General features: G+C 37.3%; 1 protein-coding gene across 5 annotated transcripts in view; it reads left to right on the top strand.

Moving 5' to 3' along the window:
• The window catches only part of Ptpn2 (protein tyrosine phosphatase non-receptor type 2), an 83,898-nt gene that overhangs the window by 50,128 nt on the left and 12,149 nt on the right, over nt 1-21,621 (top strand). For all 5 annotated transcript variants that reach the window (XM_074070375.1, XM_074070376.1, XM_074070374.1 and 2 more), the window contains 3 exons: nt 7,681-7,890; nt 10,050-10,202; nt 19,365-19,546. In XM_074070375.1, the coding sequence (XP_073926476.1) occupies nt 7,681-7,890; nt 10,050-10,202; nt 19,365-19,546 (545 nt within the window). The remainder of the gene's footprint in view (nt 1-7,680; nt 7,891-10,049; nt 10,203-19,364; nt 19,547-21,621) is intronic.

Below are 21,621 nucleotides of genomic sequence, written 5' to 3'. Positions count from 1 at the left end.
TAAATAAATATAGCATATGAGCTTAAGAATATTTACTTTGATATTTTTCCAGAAATACATGAATTGTTCCTTGTTTCTTGGTTGACACTACACATGGTGACTTGTGAACTTACTGATGTCAAGCTGAGAATCAGGATATTTTTTTCCCTCCTTTCCCATTTACTTCCTTTGCTTTCTTTGTGCTACAATTAGAATAAGGTAGAAAATAGGGATGAGAGTGATTATTAGATTCTAATAGAAACTAGGATAATTAGAAAAATAGGAAAATATTTGACCAGGATGACTTATGAATATATCTAGTCTTTAAAGTGAAATAGCATTTTAGTTAACTAACCATTAAGTGATTAACATGTGACCACAAATAAAAGGCTTTATAGATTAGAGAAGATATGTGCATGTTTGTAAATATGTACATTTTAGATGTGTAGAAATACTTGGTTGATTCATCTCTTAGAATACTACACTGTCTTTCACTACAGAGTAAGCACAGTTGGATGATGTGTACTTGAGGCCCAGGTTCTGGTTTTTCTTCTTTCTAGTTTCTCATGACATCCATGAATAAACTTACTATATGATCTTCTCGGTCACCTAAAAAGGCTTAAGAATTACAAAGTATTTTTTTTGTGGTTCTAGGGTTTGAATTCGGGGCCTCATACTGGAGCCATGCCTCCAGCTCTTTTTTGCTTTAGATATTTTTCAGATATGCCTGGGGCTGGCCTTAGACCGCGATCCTCCTACCTACAGCCTCTCACAGAGCTGGAAACATGCCCAAATTTATTGATAGATTTGAGGTCTCACTAAGTTTTTGCCTGTGCTGCCCTTGAACTGTGGTTCTCCTATTCTCTGCCTATTTATTAGCTGGGATTACAGGCATGAGCTACCATGCCCTACAAGGTTTTTAAAATAAATTCCCACTACTGTACTTATTTTATACCAACTGTTTCATTTACTGTGTCATAGAAACTTCATTGAGATATACCAGTAACTCTTTGAAGCTGGTTGTGATGGTGCATACTTATAATTGCAGCACTCAGGAGGTTGAGGCCAGAGAATCACAAGTTTCAGGCCAACCAAGGCTACATAGGGAGAACCAGGAATACCTGAAATCGCAACTACTCAGTTGGAGACAGAAGAATCTCAAGTTCAGGGTCAGCCTGGGCAAACATATGAAGCCCCTATCTCAAAAACAAAATGAATAACAAAAGAACTGGGGACATAGCTCAAGTGGTAGCGTATCTTGCTATTAGAAGCCCTAAGTAAGTTGATTATACCTCAAAAAAATAATAAAATGCAGTGCTTATGTTGCAAAACACTTTGACCTATATGCATATCTTTTAATCTTTTAATCCTGAATAGTCTTATCACGTACTTCTTTCTTTAAAAAAAAAAAATCTTAAAATGCGTTAGGAATTTTTTCCATAGACAGAGTGCCTGTCTAATAGCTGGCAGAGTGAAGTCAAATGCAGGTCTCCTAAATTGTGAATGAAGATCAGTCTTTTTCAAAAGATGTGAATGCTTACAAAGGAAGATGCTTGATTCCCAAGTCTCTCTCTGAAGTTGAGGCCATCATGTGTGTTAGTCAATCACTGTATTTTCACGGCTAGCAACTGTGTGATATAATCAAATAAATGATTGTTGGATTTTTTAATTAGCCTATATTTAGGATCTGCTATGATAAAATAGAAACAGTTTATGTAATTTTGATTAAGAACTAGGAATGTGCTGGTGGAGTTGCTCAAATGTCAGACCACCTGCCTAATAAACATGAGGCCCCGAGTTTGAGTCTCAGTACCACCAAAAGAAAAAAAAAAAGAAACCCTAGGAATGTTAAGTGCATAGAGTAGCATTTCTTTGTTTGAGACAGAATTGCTCTTAAAACCAGACTGACTCTAGAATCAGATTGCCTGAGTTTAAATCCTGACTGCCTCCTTGCTAAGTTGAATTACTTTACTTCACTCTGCCTTAGTTTCTTCATTTGTAAAATGATGATAATGATGTACTTACCTCACAGGGTTGTTGTAATGATTGAGCCAGTTAATACTTGGCAGTGCCCAAGATATATTGGGACCACAGTTACTAGCTGTTAATTACATTTGTGTTTCCTTTGTAATAGTAATGAATAAGAAAGAACCACAGGAGCAATGAAAAGAAGATAGAAAGTGATGGTGTTTTAGGAATGATAGCTATTATCCCAGTCCTGTAGATTTTCCTTGAGCTACTTTGGGCTTAAGAAAACTGATTTGTTCTAAAGGAATCAGACTTGTATCTTTTAATAAGTGTGGGGCCAAAGCTTTAGTCTAAGTGGGCCTTGCTCATTTAGAGAGCTACAGTGTAATGGAGCAGCAATAGTATGTACTGGGAGCTGTGTTTTTACTTACAGCTGAGAGTTGGAACTTTTGCCTCTTAAGGCAGAGATTCTGTCTGCGTCCAGAGTGGTCCTGGACTTAAGCTAGGAAGATAATTTTGAGGGATTTTTAAAGTATATGATAATATAGATACTTCTCATTCAGATTTTTCTTTTTTGTTGCCATTCAGTATTTTCAGTAATATGTTGGCCAGCTTTTATGTTTATCAAGTTCCAGGAGTACTATCATGATGCTGACTCATCTATTTTGCTGTTTCTGTTGATTTACCCAAAACAGGATGAGTGTCTAATTATTATGATATCCAGATGGGATTTGGTTCAAAATAGTTTAAACAGTTTAGCCAACACAGAGTATCATTCTCTCTTCTCAGCCTATAAAATGATAAAATTTAATCACAGAAAGAAATGTAAGAAGAGTCATAGCTATTACAGATGAATGTATCATAGTTCTCTGGCCTATTCAGTATGTATATGTGTATGACTTCATAGCAAGATTTTAACTCCCCATGGGTAGGGTTCTTATCTGCTGCCTTTTGTACTCTTTTTCTACCACCACACCAGATACATTGTCAAGCACACTACACCTGAGTGAATGTTCTAGAGCACAGATGTGATCCTTCTACACATCTCTAAAAATCTTGCTCCATCCATTACAGAAGCATTCCCGTGACCCTGCCTAGCCCAGCCCTTGCCTCCTTGTCTGCCTTCCCCTGCAGACATCAGTTGCTCCTGCTAAAAGATTTAGACATCACAAATAGGTCAGTTCCTAAGAGACCCTTGCCTCTGTATATTGCTTTTCCTTCTGCTTAGAATACAAGCCTATGCCTAGGTTTTCCTGCACTCCTGATATGGTGAGTTGTGTCCGTCTTTCCAAATGGATTATAGTCAGTAAATACAGTATCTCTGATAATATAATGATCCTGACAAAAATGAATGAGGGGGCCGAACTAAGATAGTGATAGTGAGGATACAAATTTGACATCTGGTTAGGGGATAAGGTTGACAGACTTTGTTACTCTTTGGGGGTAAAGGAACTAACTATTCAGTGAAAGGTTTAAAATGTGTTAAATTTTACAAATATTGGAGCTTTTATGGACTACAACAAGGGCAATTAGTGAGTATAATTTTTGTCTTAGAAATAGCTAGTATCTATTAAGCATTTGCCACATGTAGGCATAAACACTTTACATTCATTGTTTCATTTATTCCTCACAACAGCCTCATAAGGTAAGTACTATCATTAACTCTGTTTACAGATTACAAAAGTAGGGCTTGGTGAGAGTCTTTTAGAAACATAATTGTTACCTGAAATGTGACCACAATTGGGCCTGGAGCCATACAACTGTATACAGACTTTTGAATAACAAGTAGAAAATTTATAATCTTAGGTATTTATAGTAAATATTAACCTAATAAATTGCTCTAGACAGGACATGTACTTAAATTGCTGTAGGCCCTAAAGCTCTCCCCAGTGCCATATACCTACCCAACTTCTTGACCTCTACGTGTAGCAAATTTGGCATCTGTATTCAAAGACTTTACATTCAGGACTTTCCTTCAAAAAATTGAAATGGAATTTTGCATTAAAAGGAATATCAAGCCACTGACATTTTTGTGCATAATGTGGTATCCAAAAATGCAACTTTAGAAAGAAAACTTGGTGAGCCTGTGTGGAAGGGTGTGTGCAGGGTCAGCCACATAATTGTAATTGGAGATGCAACTCAGGTGTGGTATGAGCAAGGTGGAACCTTAAGAAAGGAATGGGAGAGACTGCTGGGAATCAGAGAAGAAAAACTAGTGTGCCTTTGTGATTGAGGTGAGAAAAAGGATGTTTCCATAGTTTTGACATGACAGGCTTGTCAAAGGTTGCAATGTCTTGTTTGAAATAAAGGTGAATTATGTTTTAGCTCTTGATCCTTTGGCAACCCCTTTTTCTCCCCTCTCATTTTTTTCCCCACATGAAAAAAAGGAAAAGAGATTCAGTCATGCAAATGAGCATTTCTATACCAGAGTAGCAAACATACGGGTTTTGGTCCTTGGTATCATTCTTTGTAAACGCAGAATTGTATGTTTTTTGTGAGCCATGTTTTTTTGATCTTGAAATAAGAGTAAATTAATGAAAATTAACTGCTTTAAAAGGTCCTTTAGTCTGGTTCTGTAGGACAAGAACACTGATTTTCAAAAATCTATTAGCGGGAAAGACTGTATTATACAAGTAATCATAAGCAGTTCTGGGAACTGGCTTCAAGTATCCCAGACAGCATGACCTGAATTTTTAAAAAATCAAAACACCACTAGTCTTGAGCCAAAATTACATAAGCAAAAGAAAAGCAAGCCATTGCTCAGGAATGTGGGGTTATTATATGTTTAGAGCCAGGAAGTAATGATCATAATTGAACATAGCACAGGATAGGAACATTGGACCAGAGTCTGATGAGCACAGCCACATACCAACCACAAGCAAGGGCCAGGGAACTTGACTGGTCCACAGTGGACCTAGTTCAGTCAGGCTCATACAGACCAAGTCCAGCTCTGCTGCAGATGATCGGTACTGTGTGGTAACTGATGGCCATAGTAGGGCAGTTGTCAGTAAGGAAAAAAGTGAGGTTAAAAACATGTACCAGAGTCTTACGCTACATTAGAAAGGGGATATCATGACTGAGTTGACTATATTCTGGGCTAATCAATGATCAACCCTATTGTTCCATTCCAGCGTCACTATTTGCTGTGATGGTTGTCCACTTACGGTTTTCTAAAGGGAAGCCATGTCAGGCATTGTGGAGCATGCCTGTAATCCCAGCATTCAGGAGGCTGAGGCAGGAGCATTGAAAGTTCAAGGCCAGCCTAGGCTATATAGAAAGAGCCTATCTCAAAAATAGGCAGGTATGTAGGTAGGTAGGTAGATAGAACTTATGATTTAGCTTTTTTTTTTTTTTTTGCAGTACTGGGGTTTGGACTCAGGGTCTACATTTTGAGCCACTCCACCAGCCCTTTTTAGTGATGGGTTGTTTTTGAGATAGGGTCTCGCCATCTATTTGCCCAGGCTGGCTTTGAACCATGATCCTCCTGATCTTGCCTCCCAAGTACCTGGGATTACAGGCGTGACCCTCCAGCCCCCAGTTTGATTTAGCCTTCTTAATTTGGAATGTTTCTTTACCTACGGTAAGATTGATTTGTGTATGTGTGTGTATGTAGTTGTATGACTTGAGACAATGCACTCAGTTCTGTGACCCGACCCATAATAAAATACAGAATTCCTCCATCACCTCCCAAAAATTTTTCTTATGCTGCCTGCGTATAGCTAACCTTATCTCTCATACCCAGCCCCTGGCAACCACTAATCTGGTTTCTGTTCCATTAGTTTTGCTATTTCTAGAATGTCATATAAATGTAATCATGCAGTGTATAGCCTTTAGAGTCTGACTTCTTTCACTTGGCATACTCAAATTCACAATTTAAAAGGAACGCTGGGTAGGTAGGGTGTTTGTTTTCTGTAATCCCAGCTACTCAGATGCTAAGGCAGATGGATCTCAAGTTCTAGCCAGTCTGGGCAACATATTGAGAGCCTGTCTCAAAAAATAATATTAAATTAAAAGAAAGTGTTTTGGGGGGTTGGAGAATGTAGCTTAGTGGTAGAGCATGCATGCTTAGCATGTGTGAAGCACTGGATTCAATCCCCAGCTCCAAAAAAAAAAAAATAAAAGGAAAGGAAATGTTTTGAAATCTAGAAATCACAGTCATCATTTTAATTACTAACAAGTCTAATGCCTTCAGTGCATTGAGAACCTATTGATCACAATATGTTTGAGATTATTAAAAGTAGATGTTAAACATAAAGTCATACTTGGGCATGGTGGTATACCTCTATAATCCTAGCACTTAGGAGACTGAGGCAGGAGGATTGAGAGTTTGACCCTGTGCTGGGGAAGTAGCTCAGTGATTGAGTGCTGGCCTAATATGCCCTAGGTTTGATCTCTACTACTGTGGGGGGGGGCAAAAAAAATGAGATTTTGACCCTTTCTCCAAATAATTAAATAAGTAAATAAATACTAAAGTATGTAGGATTTTTTTTTTCTTTGTAATTTCTGCACTCAGTGTTAAGCTATATATATCTGATTCTAGGATTTAGAAATCTTTCACCCCACTCCCAGTGCTGGGGATGGAACCAGGGTCTTATACATGCTAGGCAAGCAGTCCAACATCCCCTGCCCAAGAGAAGTTTTTTGTTCTTTGTTTTTGTTTTTAATGAAAGTGAACTTGTAATTTTAAAAAGTTTTTTTAAGGACCAAGATGATATGGTAATAATCTCCAGCTATGAAGGTTTTTAAATATTGCTTCTAAACCTCCTCCCTTCAGAAGTGTCCCACAATACAATTAAAAAATTGAACAAAAATATGTTAGTAGATCAGTGCTTCTTTTACAGAAATGAAGAGTGTAAGCTACAGAAGTGTTCCTTAGGGCAAAAGACAATTGGCAGAAAGCTAAGGAACATTTTCATAATGAGTCAGAAATAAAGATCTTCAGGAATATACAGGAAGTAATAGTGAGTGCCAGGCAGGCCTAAGAGACAGGAAACATTTAGCATGTTGGTAAACCATTTTAGCACATCAGCAAAGCATATAAACAGATTTAGCACTGGAGATTATCACCATAGAGAAAAGCAGCAATTAGAGGAGCAATTTCAATTAAAAATGTAAAAGATGGTTCCTTTAAATTAATTCTTGAGTTGCTTTGCTGTGCCTTTGTAGCAGTTTCTAAAAGATAAATCATACAAAGGGAGATTATAGCATAAGGCTTACAAGTCTTTTTTTAAATAATGTGAAATTATGGTAGAAATTTTTAAGGTAGAGAAAAGGAATCCACATATTGTGATACGTGAATTAAAGAAAAGATTGATGGCATGAATGGCACAAGTTAGTAGTTAAGAATGCAGATGCTACATTCTGCTGCTTCAAACCCTGGCTCTGCTGTCTTCACACTGCGACTTTGGGCAGATTACTTACTTTTGCCTCAGTTTTTCCATCAGGAAAATGAGTTATAGGATTGTCATAGGAACTGAGTTGATAAGAGCTCAGAATAGGTCTCCAAATTAATGTTTTTTATATGTTAGCTATTAACATATTCCAAATTCCTGTAAAGAAAATCTTTAATTTGTACATGTGATTGTCAGAAACCAAGTGTGAAATCATGGTACAAACAGCCCATAGATAGGATTAAAAGCATTAGGCAAAACATGATCTTTCTGAAGCACTTTTTTTTTTTTTTTAAGAAAAATATTAAAGCTAACTTGTCCTCCCTTGGTTTTCAATTTTTAGAGTGGTGAAACCAGAACAATATCTCACTTTCATTATACTACCTGGCCAGATTTTGGAGTCCCTGAATCACCAGCTTCATTTCTCAATTTCTTGTTTAAAGTGAGAGAATCTGGCTCCTTGAACCCTGACCATGGGCCTGCGGTGATCCACTGTAGTGCAGGCATTGGGCGCTCTGGCACCTTCTCTCTGGTAGACACCTGTCTTGTTCTGGTAAGTGTTGCTTGTGATCACATGTCATTCTTTTTGGCTTTTTTTTTTTTTTTTTTTTTAATTTGTTTGTATTGGCATAAGTAAGCTCTGATGACATATCTGGAACTAAATTTTTCTTTCTTTTTGTAGTACTGGGGTTTGAACACAGGGCATACACTTTGAGCCACTCCACCAGCCCTTTTTTTGTGATGGGTTTTTTTTGAGATAGGGTCTCACAATCTATTTGCCTGGGCTGGCTTTGAATGGTGATCCTCCTTATCTCTGCCTCCTGAGTAGCTAGGCCAGAACTAAATTTTTTAAAAGTAAACCTCTGCTTTCTTTTGGAAAACCTAAAACTTTCATTTCTACTCTTTCAGTTGCCTTTTATTCATGACTTGTGGGGATGTGTGTAAGGTGGTTCCAAAGATCCCCAAAAAGTTTTTCTTCAGGATGGAAAAAAAGAGACAATGCTGGGTATGGTTGCACATTTCTTATATCCCAGCACATAAAGGCTGAGGCAGGAGGATCATCAGTTCAAGGCCAGCCTGGAATACATAGCTAGACCCTGACTCAAAAAATGAGAGAAAGGAACTGGAAGTGTGGCTCAAGCGGCTTGCAAAGCAAGTGCTCAGCCCTAAATTCAAAGCCCGGTTCCACCAAAAAAACAAAACAAAACAAAAAAACCCTTCTGGTAGCTTCAATATTACAGATGTAATAAATAGCCTCCTTCTCTTTGAAACATGAATTCACATATAAGATTGAATTCCTTCTCCCTTGTAGCAGTTTCTAAAAGAAAATTAAGTGAGTTAATGGTATTTTTAAGTACTGTTAGGGCAGTATTGTTTTTACTCCCCAGATTCCTTCATGGTCACCCAAATGCAATGTATTTCAAGAACTGTTCTCAACTACAGCCTGGATTTAAGCCCTTTTTTTTTCCTTTTGGGGCATTCAGTTTTCCTTTTGTAGGACATAAGCCAGCGTCTTATTTCCTGATGCCCCTTTCCCTTTCAACTTCTGCCTTTTTCTCTTTTTATTATAGAATCAAGCCCGTCAGTGATGTTTTTGCCTTGATTTCTACATCTTCTACTCCTTCAGTATTCCCTGTATTTAATTTCTGCTTTCCTAAACTTGTTTAGTAGACTGTGTTCTTAACATTGACTTGAAGGTGCTGTGTTGTCTCCTTCCTCCATTAGTCCCTAGCTATCCCTGTAAAATGTAGTTAGGCTTCATCGCACTGATCTCAGCGTTCTTACACTTTCTAACATGACTGCTAGCACAAAGTTAAATTCTGAGGTAAAGTAATACAAGGTTGTTCCTGGTAAATGCACATACTTTAACAGGATTCTTGATCAATACATGATACTGTTAGTGCATTTCAGATATTGTATCTCTAATGAAAGCTAAAATTAGGAACAGTTGATTACCATTCTGCCTGTGCATGGTATAGTTTAATCAAAACTTGGATTGCTGCATTAAAGGGAACATCGTCATGTTTTGAAATCTGGTTTCTGTTTCGTTAATGATTTATGTTAAAACTGCATGTGTGTGCTGTGGGGAGTGTGGGCTTAGTGGTAAAATGCTTGGCTAGCACATGCATAGCCTTAGGTTCAGTTGTTAAAAAAGAGACAGCAAGCTAAAACTGCGTTATGTGTTTATACCTGTTCCCAGACCACTGTTTTTTCTTCCTTTACGGTGCAGGACGGTTTCTAAACCAGTCAGTAGACCAGGGTTCTGTAGCAGTAGCTCAGCAGTGATACGTGGGCTGAGGCTTTTTCTGACCTTCTTTTAAACCATTTTTAGATGGCCACTGAACATCCAGACATCATGTCTATAGGGTAGACATGAAGAGGACAGAAGGGCACTGGGCAAAAAGACCTTAAAAAACCTAATAACAGTGGATTTACCCTTACATTAGCCAGAACTGATCATAAGTCCTTCTTTTGATCAGTTGTTGGCCAGAGTGAATAATAATATGATTGGTTTGGAGTCAGTTGTATATCAGCTAGAGAATCAAAAGTCCTCCATTTACTACGTGAACAGTTGAGGTATGAGAAGTATAAGTGGATTGGGGTAGTATCTTAAGGTGGAGCAAATGCATGGCAAAAGTCTTAGCTGTGATCTTATATTGCTTTCCTGATTCTAATAGCAAAAGGCTTGACTTATTTTTACCTTTCTTACAGATGGAAAAAGGAGATGATATTAACATTAAACAAGTGTTACTGAATATGAGAAAGTATCGAATGGGACTTATTCAGACGCCAGATCAACTCAGATTCTCTTACATGGCCATAATAGAAGGAGCAAAGTGTATAAAGGGAGATTCAAATATACAGGTAAACTTCATGACTCACATAACTCATGTATACTCAGCCTCACGTTAGATCCTGTGTGTTACTTAAAAGTCCTGGTGAGAGCAAGATTTCATTGAAGAAACTGAAATTTCCACATCAAGGAAGCATTTAAACATTTTAATCATTGAAATAAACCAGAAAACTTAAGAACTTTTGCCCCATTAAAAATTTGATATGGGAACAAAGCACAGTGGCTCATGCCTATAATCCCAGTTACTCAGGAGGCCATTGGTAGGCATAATGGTCTGGGGTTGACATGATCAAAAATGCAAGACTCTACTTGAAAAATAGTAAAGCAAAAAAAAAAAAAAACCTTTCTATGGGAACTTTGGTTATTAGATATTTCCCTTTGTAACAATGAATAACTTTAGTATTTAAGTCAGACATGATGAAGTACTAGTGGAATTCTATGTTTTTCTGGTTCCTGGTTTTATTCTTCTGAAGATATCTTAATTGCACATTTACAGACAGTAAGTTCAAAAGACTGAGTATCAGAAATCTGTGTTATGAACTAAGGCAAAATGTAAAATAGAAACAGAAGTAACAACAGCCTCTCATGTCCTTTCTGGTCTAACTACATAACATTGGTCATAAGTAGATTTAGGTTGAGCATCTGAGATTTGAGGATTTGAAATCCATGACCTACAAGATCCTGAAAAGTTTTGGATTTTGGCACATTTCAGATTTATTTATGAATTTATTTTTGGTGGGACTTGGGTTTGAACTCAGGGCTTCATGCTTGCAAAGCAGATGCTCTCTCACTTGAACCACATCTTCAGTCCATTCTGCTTTGGTTATTTTGGAGATGGGGTCTTGAGAACTATCCAGTTGGGATGGCCTTGATCTCAGCCTGTCTAGTAGCTAGGATTACAGACATGAGCCACTAATGCCCAGCAGAGGTGGCTTCATTGCTGACCTACCTTCCTCCCTCCCTTCTCTCCTTTCTTCCTCTCTTCTTCTTAGTATATTGTTTTTTGGTGGGACTGGGGTTTGAACTCAGGGCTTCATGCTTGCAAAGAAGGTACTCTACTACTTGAGTCACACAGATGTTTGAATTAGGGATGTTCAACCAGTGAAGCCTATGCAAGTATTCCCAAATCCAAAAACCTCTGAAATCTCAGACATTTCTGGTTTCAAACATTTTGGATAAGGGATACTCAATCTGTACCATAAGTCAATAGATAATGTAAGTATATAGACTTTCTTTTCATTGTTTCTTACATGTTTGCTAGCTGTATGATTACTAGCCCATATAGAAATAATTCTGAATAAGCATCTTTTATAACTCAGGTCAGACCATTGGTGTCATAAAGGACTAAGTATAAGTAAAAGTTTATGTAAAAGATTTGTTCAAGTCTTTAAATAGCGTTAAAGAAAGATTTTATGAAGAAACATTGTTACTCAGTGCCAAAACACTGAGTATGCAGAAAGCTAAAGCACACGACCTGCTTGAGAATCAGGCTTTAGGAACACTGCCTTTGCTGAGATCACTTTGCCAGTGATTTAGATAAAGTAAAAGTTACCTCAGATGTTTAAGATTAGGATTTTTTTTTTTCTTTCTTTTTACAGTACTGGGGCTTGAACTCAGGGCCTTCACCTTGTACCATTCCACCAGCCTATTTTTTGTGATGGGTTTTTTGAGATAGGTTCTTGGGAACTATTTGCCCTGACTGCAGTCCTCCTGATCTGTGCCTCCTGAGTCACTAGGTTTGTTTTCCCACACACCTTTGAAACCTGTTGCCATTCATTACTTATTTCCTGATTGAAATTAGCTAAGGAAAAATGTACTGTCCTTTGGATAATATCCTTCACTCCTTTTAAATTTTATTTGAAGTTTTCTTTCTTTAGTTTTAGAAAATATGTATGCCTACTCTGAGGATCTTTTCCATTACAGAGATGTGGGTTTAGGACTTTTTTTTTTTTTTTTTTAATGGTACTAGGGTTTGAACTCAGGGCCTTACACTTACGAGGCAGGTACTGTACCTCTTGAGTCATTCAGCTGGCCCTATTTTGTGTTGAGTATTTTCAAGATAGGGTCTCAGGAACTATTTGCTAGCTTCGAACTATGATCCTCCTGATCTCTACCTCCTGAGTTGGTAGGATTATGGCCATGAGCTACCAGCACCCAGCTGGACATTCTTTTTTGTGTTATCTTTATACTGACAGTGCAGTTTTTTATTAACTAGGAAGATTTTCTTTTTTTTTAATATATCAGTTTATCTGGTATAGTAAGGTATTCTGTGTTCTTGTTCCAGATAGAACACTGGAAATGTCTCTTTATATTTCAGGTTTGTGGATCAGAAAAACCTGTTAACCTTTCCAAGGGGTTAACTTCCCACAGAAGTGATATATGCAGTGTGGTTGGGTTTTTTTTGTTCTTGGTTTTTTAAAATTATACAAATAATGATGCCGGGTGCAAGTGACTTATGCCTGTAATCCTAGCTACTTAGGAGGCAGAGATCAGGAGGATCACAGTTCAAAGCCAGCTCTGGCAAATAGTTCCATGACACCCTATCTCAAAAAACCCTTTGCAATAGTAGGGCTGGTGGAGGCTCAAGGTGAAAACCCTGAGTTCAAGCTCCAGTACTGCAAAAAAAAGAAGTACAAATAATGAATGCAGACATGCTGGCTATGAAAGAATTCAAAGAATGTGAAAGTATTTCATGTACAAAGTGGAAGTCCTCATTGACTCATCCCAAATGTACATACATTGTCTCAGTCCATTCCTGTCACTATGATGAAATGCCTTAGAGTGGGTCATTTATAAATAACAGATATTTATTAGTCATAGTTCTGGGGGCTGGGAAGTCTAAGATACAGGTGCCAGTAGATTTGGTGTCTAGAAAGGGCTCATTCCTAATAGATGGCATCTGTATGTGTCCTCACATGGTAAAAGGACCAAACAGGCTTCCTCAGGCCTCTTATAAGAGCACTGATCCCACTTATGACGAAAGATCCCTTGTAACCTAATGACCTCCTGAAGGCCTCACCTCTTTTGTAAAAGGTGAAAGATTTATGCAATGTGAAGAAAAACCAGAGTATAAGGTACAGCCTCTTAATACCACTTGTGAGTAGATTTCAACATATATTTTGGAGGTAACATATTCAGATCATAGCATGTGTGTTCTAGGAATATGGACCTGTTTTTCCTAACTGTGGTTCTTTTTTCTCCAGACACTATGCAGTATGCTGTGCTACACATACTCTGGAGATACTTTTCTCTGTTTTCTCCTCCTAGAACTCTACTGTCTAATACTATAGGCACTAAGCATATGCCTGGTTAAGTACTGGGAGTATGGCTAGTCTGAATGAAGATGTACTTAATAGTGCAAAATGCACAGTGGGTGTGGACGGCTTAGTACAGAAAAAAAGTGTAAAGTATGCTGATAAGTTTAAAGATATTCACTGTGTTCAAATGGTAGTGTCTTTAGTAAAAGCATTATTAAAATGAGTATTTTTTAGAGTAGCTACTAGAAATTTTAAAATAATATATATATGTATCTCACATTGTATTTCATTGGACACTGCTGTGTTTGAACCTTAGTTTACAACAAAACTTAAGAAAAGTAAACTTCCTTAAAATCCTAAATCATAAAACTTTAATACAGAATAAAGATCTAAAGTTACTATACTACAATATAATTATAGCCTCCAAAAGCATCTTGTTTGACATGTAAGAATGTGGTATGCAGTTATGAAAAGACTCTTCTTTGTCTCTTGGGAGTTTATAGTGTGGGCATTAAACAATGGCTGGGGGAGGGAAGGGGATGGAATCTTGAGTCTGTGTGTCCCCAGAAAACTGTTTATAGTAGTCTTTCTGATTCTGGTACTGGGGTGATGTTGGCCTCATAGAATAAGTTAGGATGCGTTCTCTCTGTCTCTGTCCTCTGAAAGAGATTGTAGCAAATTTGTATATATGTATTCCTTAAATGTTTAGTAGAATGGAATGCAGCAGTATATTTATCTGGGATTTAGTGTGTCTGTTTTGGAAGGTTCTTACTTATTCAAATTTTTAAAAATAGATATATCAGATTATCTCTTGTGTGAGTTTTAGCAAATTGAGTTCTTAATATACCTTTATCCTTTTAATGTCTATGGGTTCTATAGTGATACCCTTCTTTCATTTCTGATATTGGCCATTTGTGTTCTCTGTTTTTTCTTTGCACTTAAGGCTCACTGATTTTATTGATCTTTTCAAAGAAACAGCTTTTGGTTTTCTGGATTTTTTTTTTTTTCCCTATTGACTTCCTTTTTCATCAATTTCTGCTCTAATTCTTACTATTTCTTTTCTTCTAGCTACTTAATTTTTTTCTTTTTTTAGTTTCCTAAGGTAAAAGCTTAAATTACTGATCTTAGATCTTCTTTTCTGTAAATTTCCCTCTAAGCCCTGCTTTTGCTGCATCTCAAAACTTTTGTTGCATTTAGTTAAAAATATTTCTTTTATGCTGGGCACAGTGGCTCATGCCTGTAGTCTTTGCTGCTTAGGAGGCCAACCCCAGGCAAAAAGTCAGCAAGACCCCATCTCAGCCAATAAAAAGCTGAGCATGGTGGTATGCATCTGTCTTTCCAGCTATTATGGGAAGCATAAATAGAAAGATTGTGGTCCCAGCTAGAGCCAGCATAAACGTGAGATCCTATTAGAAAAATCCTGAAAGCAAAAGGGTTTGGACACATGACTCAAGTGGTAGAGGGCCTGTCTCAGAAGCACAAGGGCCTGAGTTCAGATCCCATTACCTGAACCTGCAATGTAGATATAAATAAATCTTAAGATTTGTTGTTTGATCTATGTGTTATTTAGAAATGTGTTTCTAATCTCTACCTATTTGGGGATTTATCTTTCTAGTTTAATTCCATTGAGCTCTAAGAGTAGGCACTGTTTTTTAGATTTGTTAACATGTATTTTATGGCCTACAGTGTGGTCTCTCCTGGTGAATATTTCACATCAGCTATTGTTCTGTTGTTGGATGAAGTATTTGGTAGGTGTCTTTATATGATTGGTGATATTGTTGAGTTCAACTCTGCCCTTACTGATTTTCTTCCTGCTTGATCTGCCCATTTCTGATAGAGAAAAATTTAATAGCTGGAAATCTCCAGCCATAAAAATGTATCCATTTTTCCTTGCAGTCCTATCACTTTTTTTGTCACATAGTTTGATGCTCTCCTGTTAGGTGCATACATGTTAAGGATTTTCATGTTGTCCTGGAGAATTGACCTCTTTGTCATTATATAATGCCCCTCTTTTTTTTCCTGATAACTTTTCTTGGTCTGAAGTTAATATAGCTTCTCTAGCTTTCTTTTCATTAAGTATTAGCATGGTATGGTTTTCTCCATTCATTTACTCCTAATCTATGTATATTTTTAAAGGTAGTTTATTAATGCAGATTATATAGTTGAGTCTTGTTTTTTTAATCTATTCTGAAAATATTTATCTGTTAATTAGTGCATTTACCATTGATACTCAAAAATAAGTGCCAACAAAGTTGGAAAATGATATACCATATCATTTTCTCTCCTTTCTTAGGGGAACTGTCTTCCTATTCAATAGTATTTGACACATGTGATCCTTCTTTGTCTCTGGCACTTTTTCCTACAGGGGACAATCTGTCTTTTCCTTCATTTTTATTTTAGATTTATATGATGTGAGGGATATTTTCATTATCAGATATATCTTTTTGTTGGGTTTTCTGTGACGATATTCCATAAGTGGATAAAAAGTGATATAGGAACTGTTAGGACAGAGGAGAGCTATTAATATTACATATCTAAAATGATTGGATCTTAAATCTATAATGTATGTAATAGAATTATAACCATGTATTCATTTACTAAAGACTTCCAGTGACCCTGACCTGCCTAGATGAACACAGGTAATATCTAATTGCCTCTTGGCATAAGGTAGATGTTAGTATTACCACACATTGCCAGTATTGGTAACGACAGTAATCCTCCCAGAGTAAATAATCTAGTTTGACAATTCAGAACTGATGTTGTAAGAGCCCTAGCTGGGAGTTTGATACTACCTAAATGTAAATGATAAACTTTTAACAAACTAGACCAGTTTCAAGTATAATTGCATCACATTACTCTCATCACTTTGCTTTCTTCAGTGAAAGAATGGACAAGGTTGGAGTTTCTGGCATTGTGTGAGGCAATGCCCCTAGCAGTATGTGTTATGTCACACATGGGTGTATGGTTCAGCATGAGCATAGAATTCGAAAGAAAGATGAAACTGAGGCAGGCTTCAACATGAGAACTTGAGTGAGGTTGTAGCTTAGCTCCACCCATCAGGAGTGACAGCTGAGGCAGGTGACTCAGGAGTGCCTGCTCACTTGCTTATTACAGGGAAGGCAAATGTGAGTGGGTTTGCTGCACAAAGTCATGCCAGAATGATGACATTGTTGTAGTTGTTTTAGTTCACTAGCATTAAATATCTTCCACCCCCTTTGCTGATGCCCTTCTTGCTGACAGATTCTGAATTAGTTGCTTATTCTGGGAAATGGTCCAGTAACACTTATTTTTTGGCATTATCTCATTTATTGACATTGTTGAGTGTTGTTCAAGTATAAGGCCAAGTTGCTATAACTAGGTCTCAATGAAAAATGGAAACCTCAAAAATTGAGCAGCATAAATACTGGAGACACTGTAACACTTTGTTAGTTTTTTTAGATAGGGCCTCACTATGTAGCCTATGCTGGCATGGAACTTGCTGTTGTAGTCCTGTCTCAGTTTGAATTTATGATTCTTCTGCCTCAGCCTCCTGAGTGCTGGTATTACAGGTATGTACAAGTGTGCACCACCACATTCCTGCTCAATGTAATACTTGCACCTGTATGGTTTTTTTCCTCCAGGTATAGGGGATACTGGGGTTTGAACACAGGGCCTCACACTTGCTAGGCAGATGCTCTACCATTTGAGCCACTCCACCGGTCCTTTTTAGGTACTTTTTTAAAAAAAGTTATCCAGTGACTGAAATTGGTGAGTTTTTCAGAGACCCAGGCCATTATGGGGAGTTCATAGTATAGCCAGCCCAGACTGTTTGGATTAACATGTTAACCCTGTTGTTTGTTAGCTCCCTTGCCTTGGGCAACTCACATAAGCTCTGTAGGCTATCTCCTCAGTAAAAGTAGTGTAATATTAGTGCTGTCTCCTAAGGTTCTTAGGAAGCCTAAGAACTAGTATAGTTGAAGCACTAGCACATAGTGTAGTATGTTGCACCTGTGTCTTTTTCATTATAAAAGTACTATCGAGAGCAGGTAACGAGAAGAAAGAAAAGGGACATGGCTATCTAAAGAGAAAACATGTCATTGTTTAGTTGTTTCTTAACTGTTGGCACAGTGCTGTTTCTGGACATGGTTAAAGCCCAATCAGAGCTAGGGATTATTTATTTCCACCCACTACTTCTCATTAAATTTCAAGACTTCTCTCCTTAAGGTCTGCTTCCTTTCCAGCCTCACCTCAGACTCAATATCTCCACATTCTCCATCCTCCTGCCAAATTGAACGAAACTCCGCTACTCACTGTCTTCCAGACACAGCAAATTATAGAATAGCACATTCTCCAACTATTGTAAATCAACCGTTATAGGACAAAAAGAGATACATGAATTATGCAGCTGAGTAAAAATAGCTATTTCTGAGTGGAGTGTGGTTCAAATGCATTTTTCAGTTCCTCTGTTATATGAAAATATAAAAGGATTTTTATTTTTATGTATGTATGTATGTATGTATTTATTTTGAGACAGGGTCTCACTCTGTAATTCCAGAATGGCCTTGAATTTGAAATGCTCCTGCATCAGCCTCTGCAGTGCTGCTGCGATTTCAGCCATGTGCCATCACACCCAACTCAGATTTTTTTTTTAATTTAATCTAAATATACAAGGATTGCTTTTAACAGTACCATTTTGTACAAAAGTAATTCCAGAGCAGATGTTTTGTAAGTTCAGGGAAGTGAGTGTTGTAGCATTATATCTCATTTAAAATCATTATGCTCATCTGGGAGTAAATAGAGTATTCCTTTTTAATTAGATCCAAGACTCCTTGCTTCCAGGAAAAGATGTCAAGGGGTCTGCCTCCATCTATCCAAGACATTTGAGGCTAGTGTCAAAGTCAGCGGTGATAAAAGCCATTGGCTCCCATTGCTGTTACTGCTTGCACTGTAGTTAATGGCAGGTGGTAGATGGTGTCTTTGTCCCCAGCCCATAAAGGCTTGAGAGACCATGGTCCCAGGACTTAGGTTGTTCCTTCTCTGGGCCAATATAATGGTCACTGCTTTCATCAGGTGCCCAGATACACTTTGCACTTCTTCCTCCGACTGCCCCTATGAATGGTGGCAGTGACGACACAAGAAACTTAACCTCTGCTAGACATGATGCCAGGCTCGGCCCACACCAGCTCATTAACTACCACAGTTCCCCAAGTAGGTGATAACATCCTAATGCTGAAATTTTTCTTCATCTTGGTCTGAATCCTGCATTTTGTTGTCTTCAACTCTGAAGCCTTAGGTGTGCTAGTGTGCCTGGTGGAAACAACCAGGTTAAAGTCTTTTGGTATCATAAAGAACCTGCTCGGAGATCTCAGTGTTGATTCTTGCTTAGACTGCACAGAGGCAAGGAAAAGAAAGGTACCAGATTATATTCAAAGGCCATTTTAGCCTTTACACTAGTGTTGCATACCTGTGGATTAGGACTGGATTGAGTCAAGCAAGCCAGGTGTTGTGGTGCAAACATGTAATCTCAGCATTAGGGAGGCTGAGGTAGCTACCTAGTGAGACCCTATCTTAGGGGGAAAACAAAAGTTAATTTTGACTAAAATCTTAGACTAACGTTTTAGTGAAATCCTAGTGTAAGATGTGTCAAGTAGGCAAAAGTCCACTAAATTTTATTAAGATGATTGCATACAGCTGTATACTGATGAATATACATTTTAAATGCTTTATTTTAAAATTATTTTTGAACTTAAGGATAGCTATAAGAACTGTAGTACAGTAAAATGCATTTGTCCTTTTTTTTTCCCATTTTCATTCGTCTGTTAGTACCATAGGGTATACTTAACTTGAATAATTTCAATTCATAAATCCTTTTGATTTAAGGAAAACTAAAATTTTTTTAGTGTTTGTACTTATTTTTCATTTCTCATGCTTACCTAGAAACGATGGAAAGAACTTTCTAAAGAAGACTTATCTCCTGTTTTTGATCATTCGCCAAACAAAATAATGACTGAAAAGTACAATGGGAACAGAATAGGTCCAGAAGAAGAAAAACTGACAGGTGACCGGTGCACAGGACTTCCCTCTAAATTGCAAGATACTATAGAAGAGAACAATGAGAGGTAAGTTTCCTACTTAGAAAAATGAGGCTTTTTTGTTTTAATAAATTCAGTGGGTGTGAAGTAATACAGGCCCTTTGTTTATTGAATTAATATAACTATATTGTGTAAGGGTTTTTAGGTAGTGTGTGGTGGTGACATGATTATTCTCAAAAAGCTTTCAGCTTTTCAAAAAGCCAATACTTAAAAACCGCTTGAAGAAACAATACTAATTGAGTTCAGAAGTTAATATAATAAGGTGCTGAAATAAATAGTATGGTACAGAAAATAAATGGTATGAATGAATGTCTTTTATTTGTACAATTATTGAATGTTGGCACTTTAATTATAATTATCACTGTGCCTTTAATAAAAAACATATTTCTATTACTGAAGGAAGAAAGTCTTTTCCTCCAAAAATTCTTAAAATACCCTTTTATACTCTTTGATTTTTGAATTCACATGAATGTATAAAGTATTCAAAACTTTTTAAACTAAAACCCTACATTTCAGGGCTCCCAGTTTTCTCACACACACATGAGGAAGCTGGTATCTTAAATGTAAGTCACTCAGCAAAGTGATTGAGCTCTTTTTCTTCCTCTCTTCTGTGTCCAAATAACTTACTTTATTTTCTTTCTGTGAAATATAATTTTTACTGTGGGAAATTTTATGGTTAGTCGTATTTTGTTAGATTGGGATCTTGGGGTGTGCCATGAAAGTAATCAGGGTTTGCCGTACATTGTAGCTTCACTAATATAAAAATTACATACCTGGGACTGTGGTGTAGTTCAGTGGTAGAACTCAGTCTTAGCATGGGCTCTGTCCTCAGCACCAGAAGAAAAAAAATTACCATACCTGAAATTTTACAAAAGCTAGTGTATTTTAGTGTGTGACACATGTGTTTTTATATTTGAATATGTGTCAAATCTTAGCTGTGGTATTCCCTATTATGGTTTTAGTAGTTTTGGACAAGTAAAAGGAAACATTGGTTGTTTGTTCCTTTTTTTTTTTTTTTTTTTTTTTTAAAGCAGTACTAAGGTTTCTACTCAGGGCCTCCTCATGCTTGCTAAGCAGGCACTCTACCACCTGAGCCACTCCACCAGTCCTTTTTTGTGTTGGGTAGTTTAGTTTGTTTGTTTGTTTTTTTTAATTCATTTATTCACATGTGCATACATTGTTTGGGTCATTTCTCCCCCCTGCTTCCCACCCCCCTCCTTCTCCTCCCCACTCCCCCTTGCTTCCACAGGCAGAACTGTTCTGCCCTTTTCTCCAATTTTGTTGAAGAGAAGACATAAGCAATAATAAGAAAGACATTTTTGCTAGTTGAGATAAGGATAGCTGCACAAAGAGATTCCTAGCATTGCTTCCATGCACAAGTGTATTACAACCCGAATTGATTCATCTCTACCTGACCTTCACTACTTGCCAGTCACCTTCCCATATTGACCTCTGTTGCTTTAAAGTTACTGTATTAGCTCCTCTGCAGTGGAGACATCAAACACTTTGAAGTTTTGGGTTTCCTACTTTTCCCTATTTCTCCTGTGTGTGTCCTCCCCTTAGCATGTGACCCATGTCTAATAATATTACTGCATTTGTTTTAGATCTAAAGTCCACATATGAGGGAGAACATACAATTTTTGGCTTTCTGAGCCTGGCTAACTTTGCTTAAGATGATGTTCTCCAGTGTGTTGGGTATTTTCAAGATAGCATCTCACAGACTGTTTGCCTCGGCTGGCCTGAAACCATGATCCTCCTGATACCTGCCTCCAGAATAGCTAGGATAGCACGCATGAGCCAGGGACACCCAGCTTATGTGTTCCTTTTTCAATAATACTTTTAAGTCAGGAAATAATAGTTTTAAATTGCACTTTTTAAATAATAAGATTCATCTCTAAGATTCATATTCCTAATATTGTTTTGTTTTTTCCTTTTGGCCAGTACTATGTGCAGAATTAGGAAAAACATGTTTGATGGCTGTATTAGGTCCTTAGTATTTCAGAAGTGTTCTGTTTTTAAAAGCTTCTCCTTGTCCAGATCTTACCATATAGAGGAAATTAGTAAACCACTCAGGATTTAGAGAGATTTTGAAAGTTGTTTTT

This window comes from Castor canadensis, chromosome 4 (assembly GCF_047511655.1).
Source record: "Castor canadensis chromosome 4, mCasCan1.hap1v2, whole genome shotgun sequence".
Lineage (NCBI taxonomy): Eukaryota > Metazoa > Chordata > Mammalia > Rodentia > Castoridae > Castor > Castor canadensis.
Note: the sequence above shows the minus strand (reverse complement) of the source record. Positions and strands in the feature narration are given on the sequence as shown.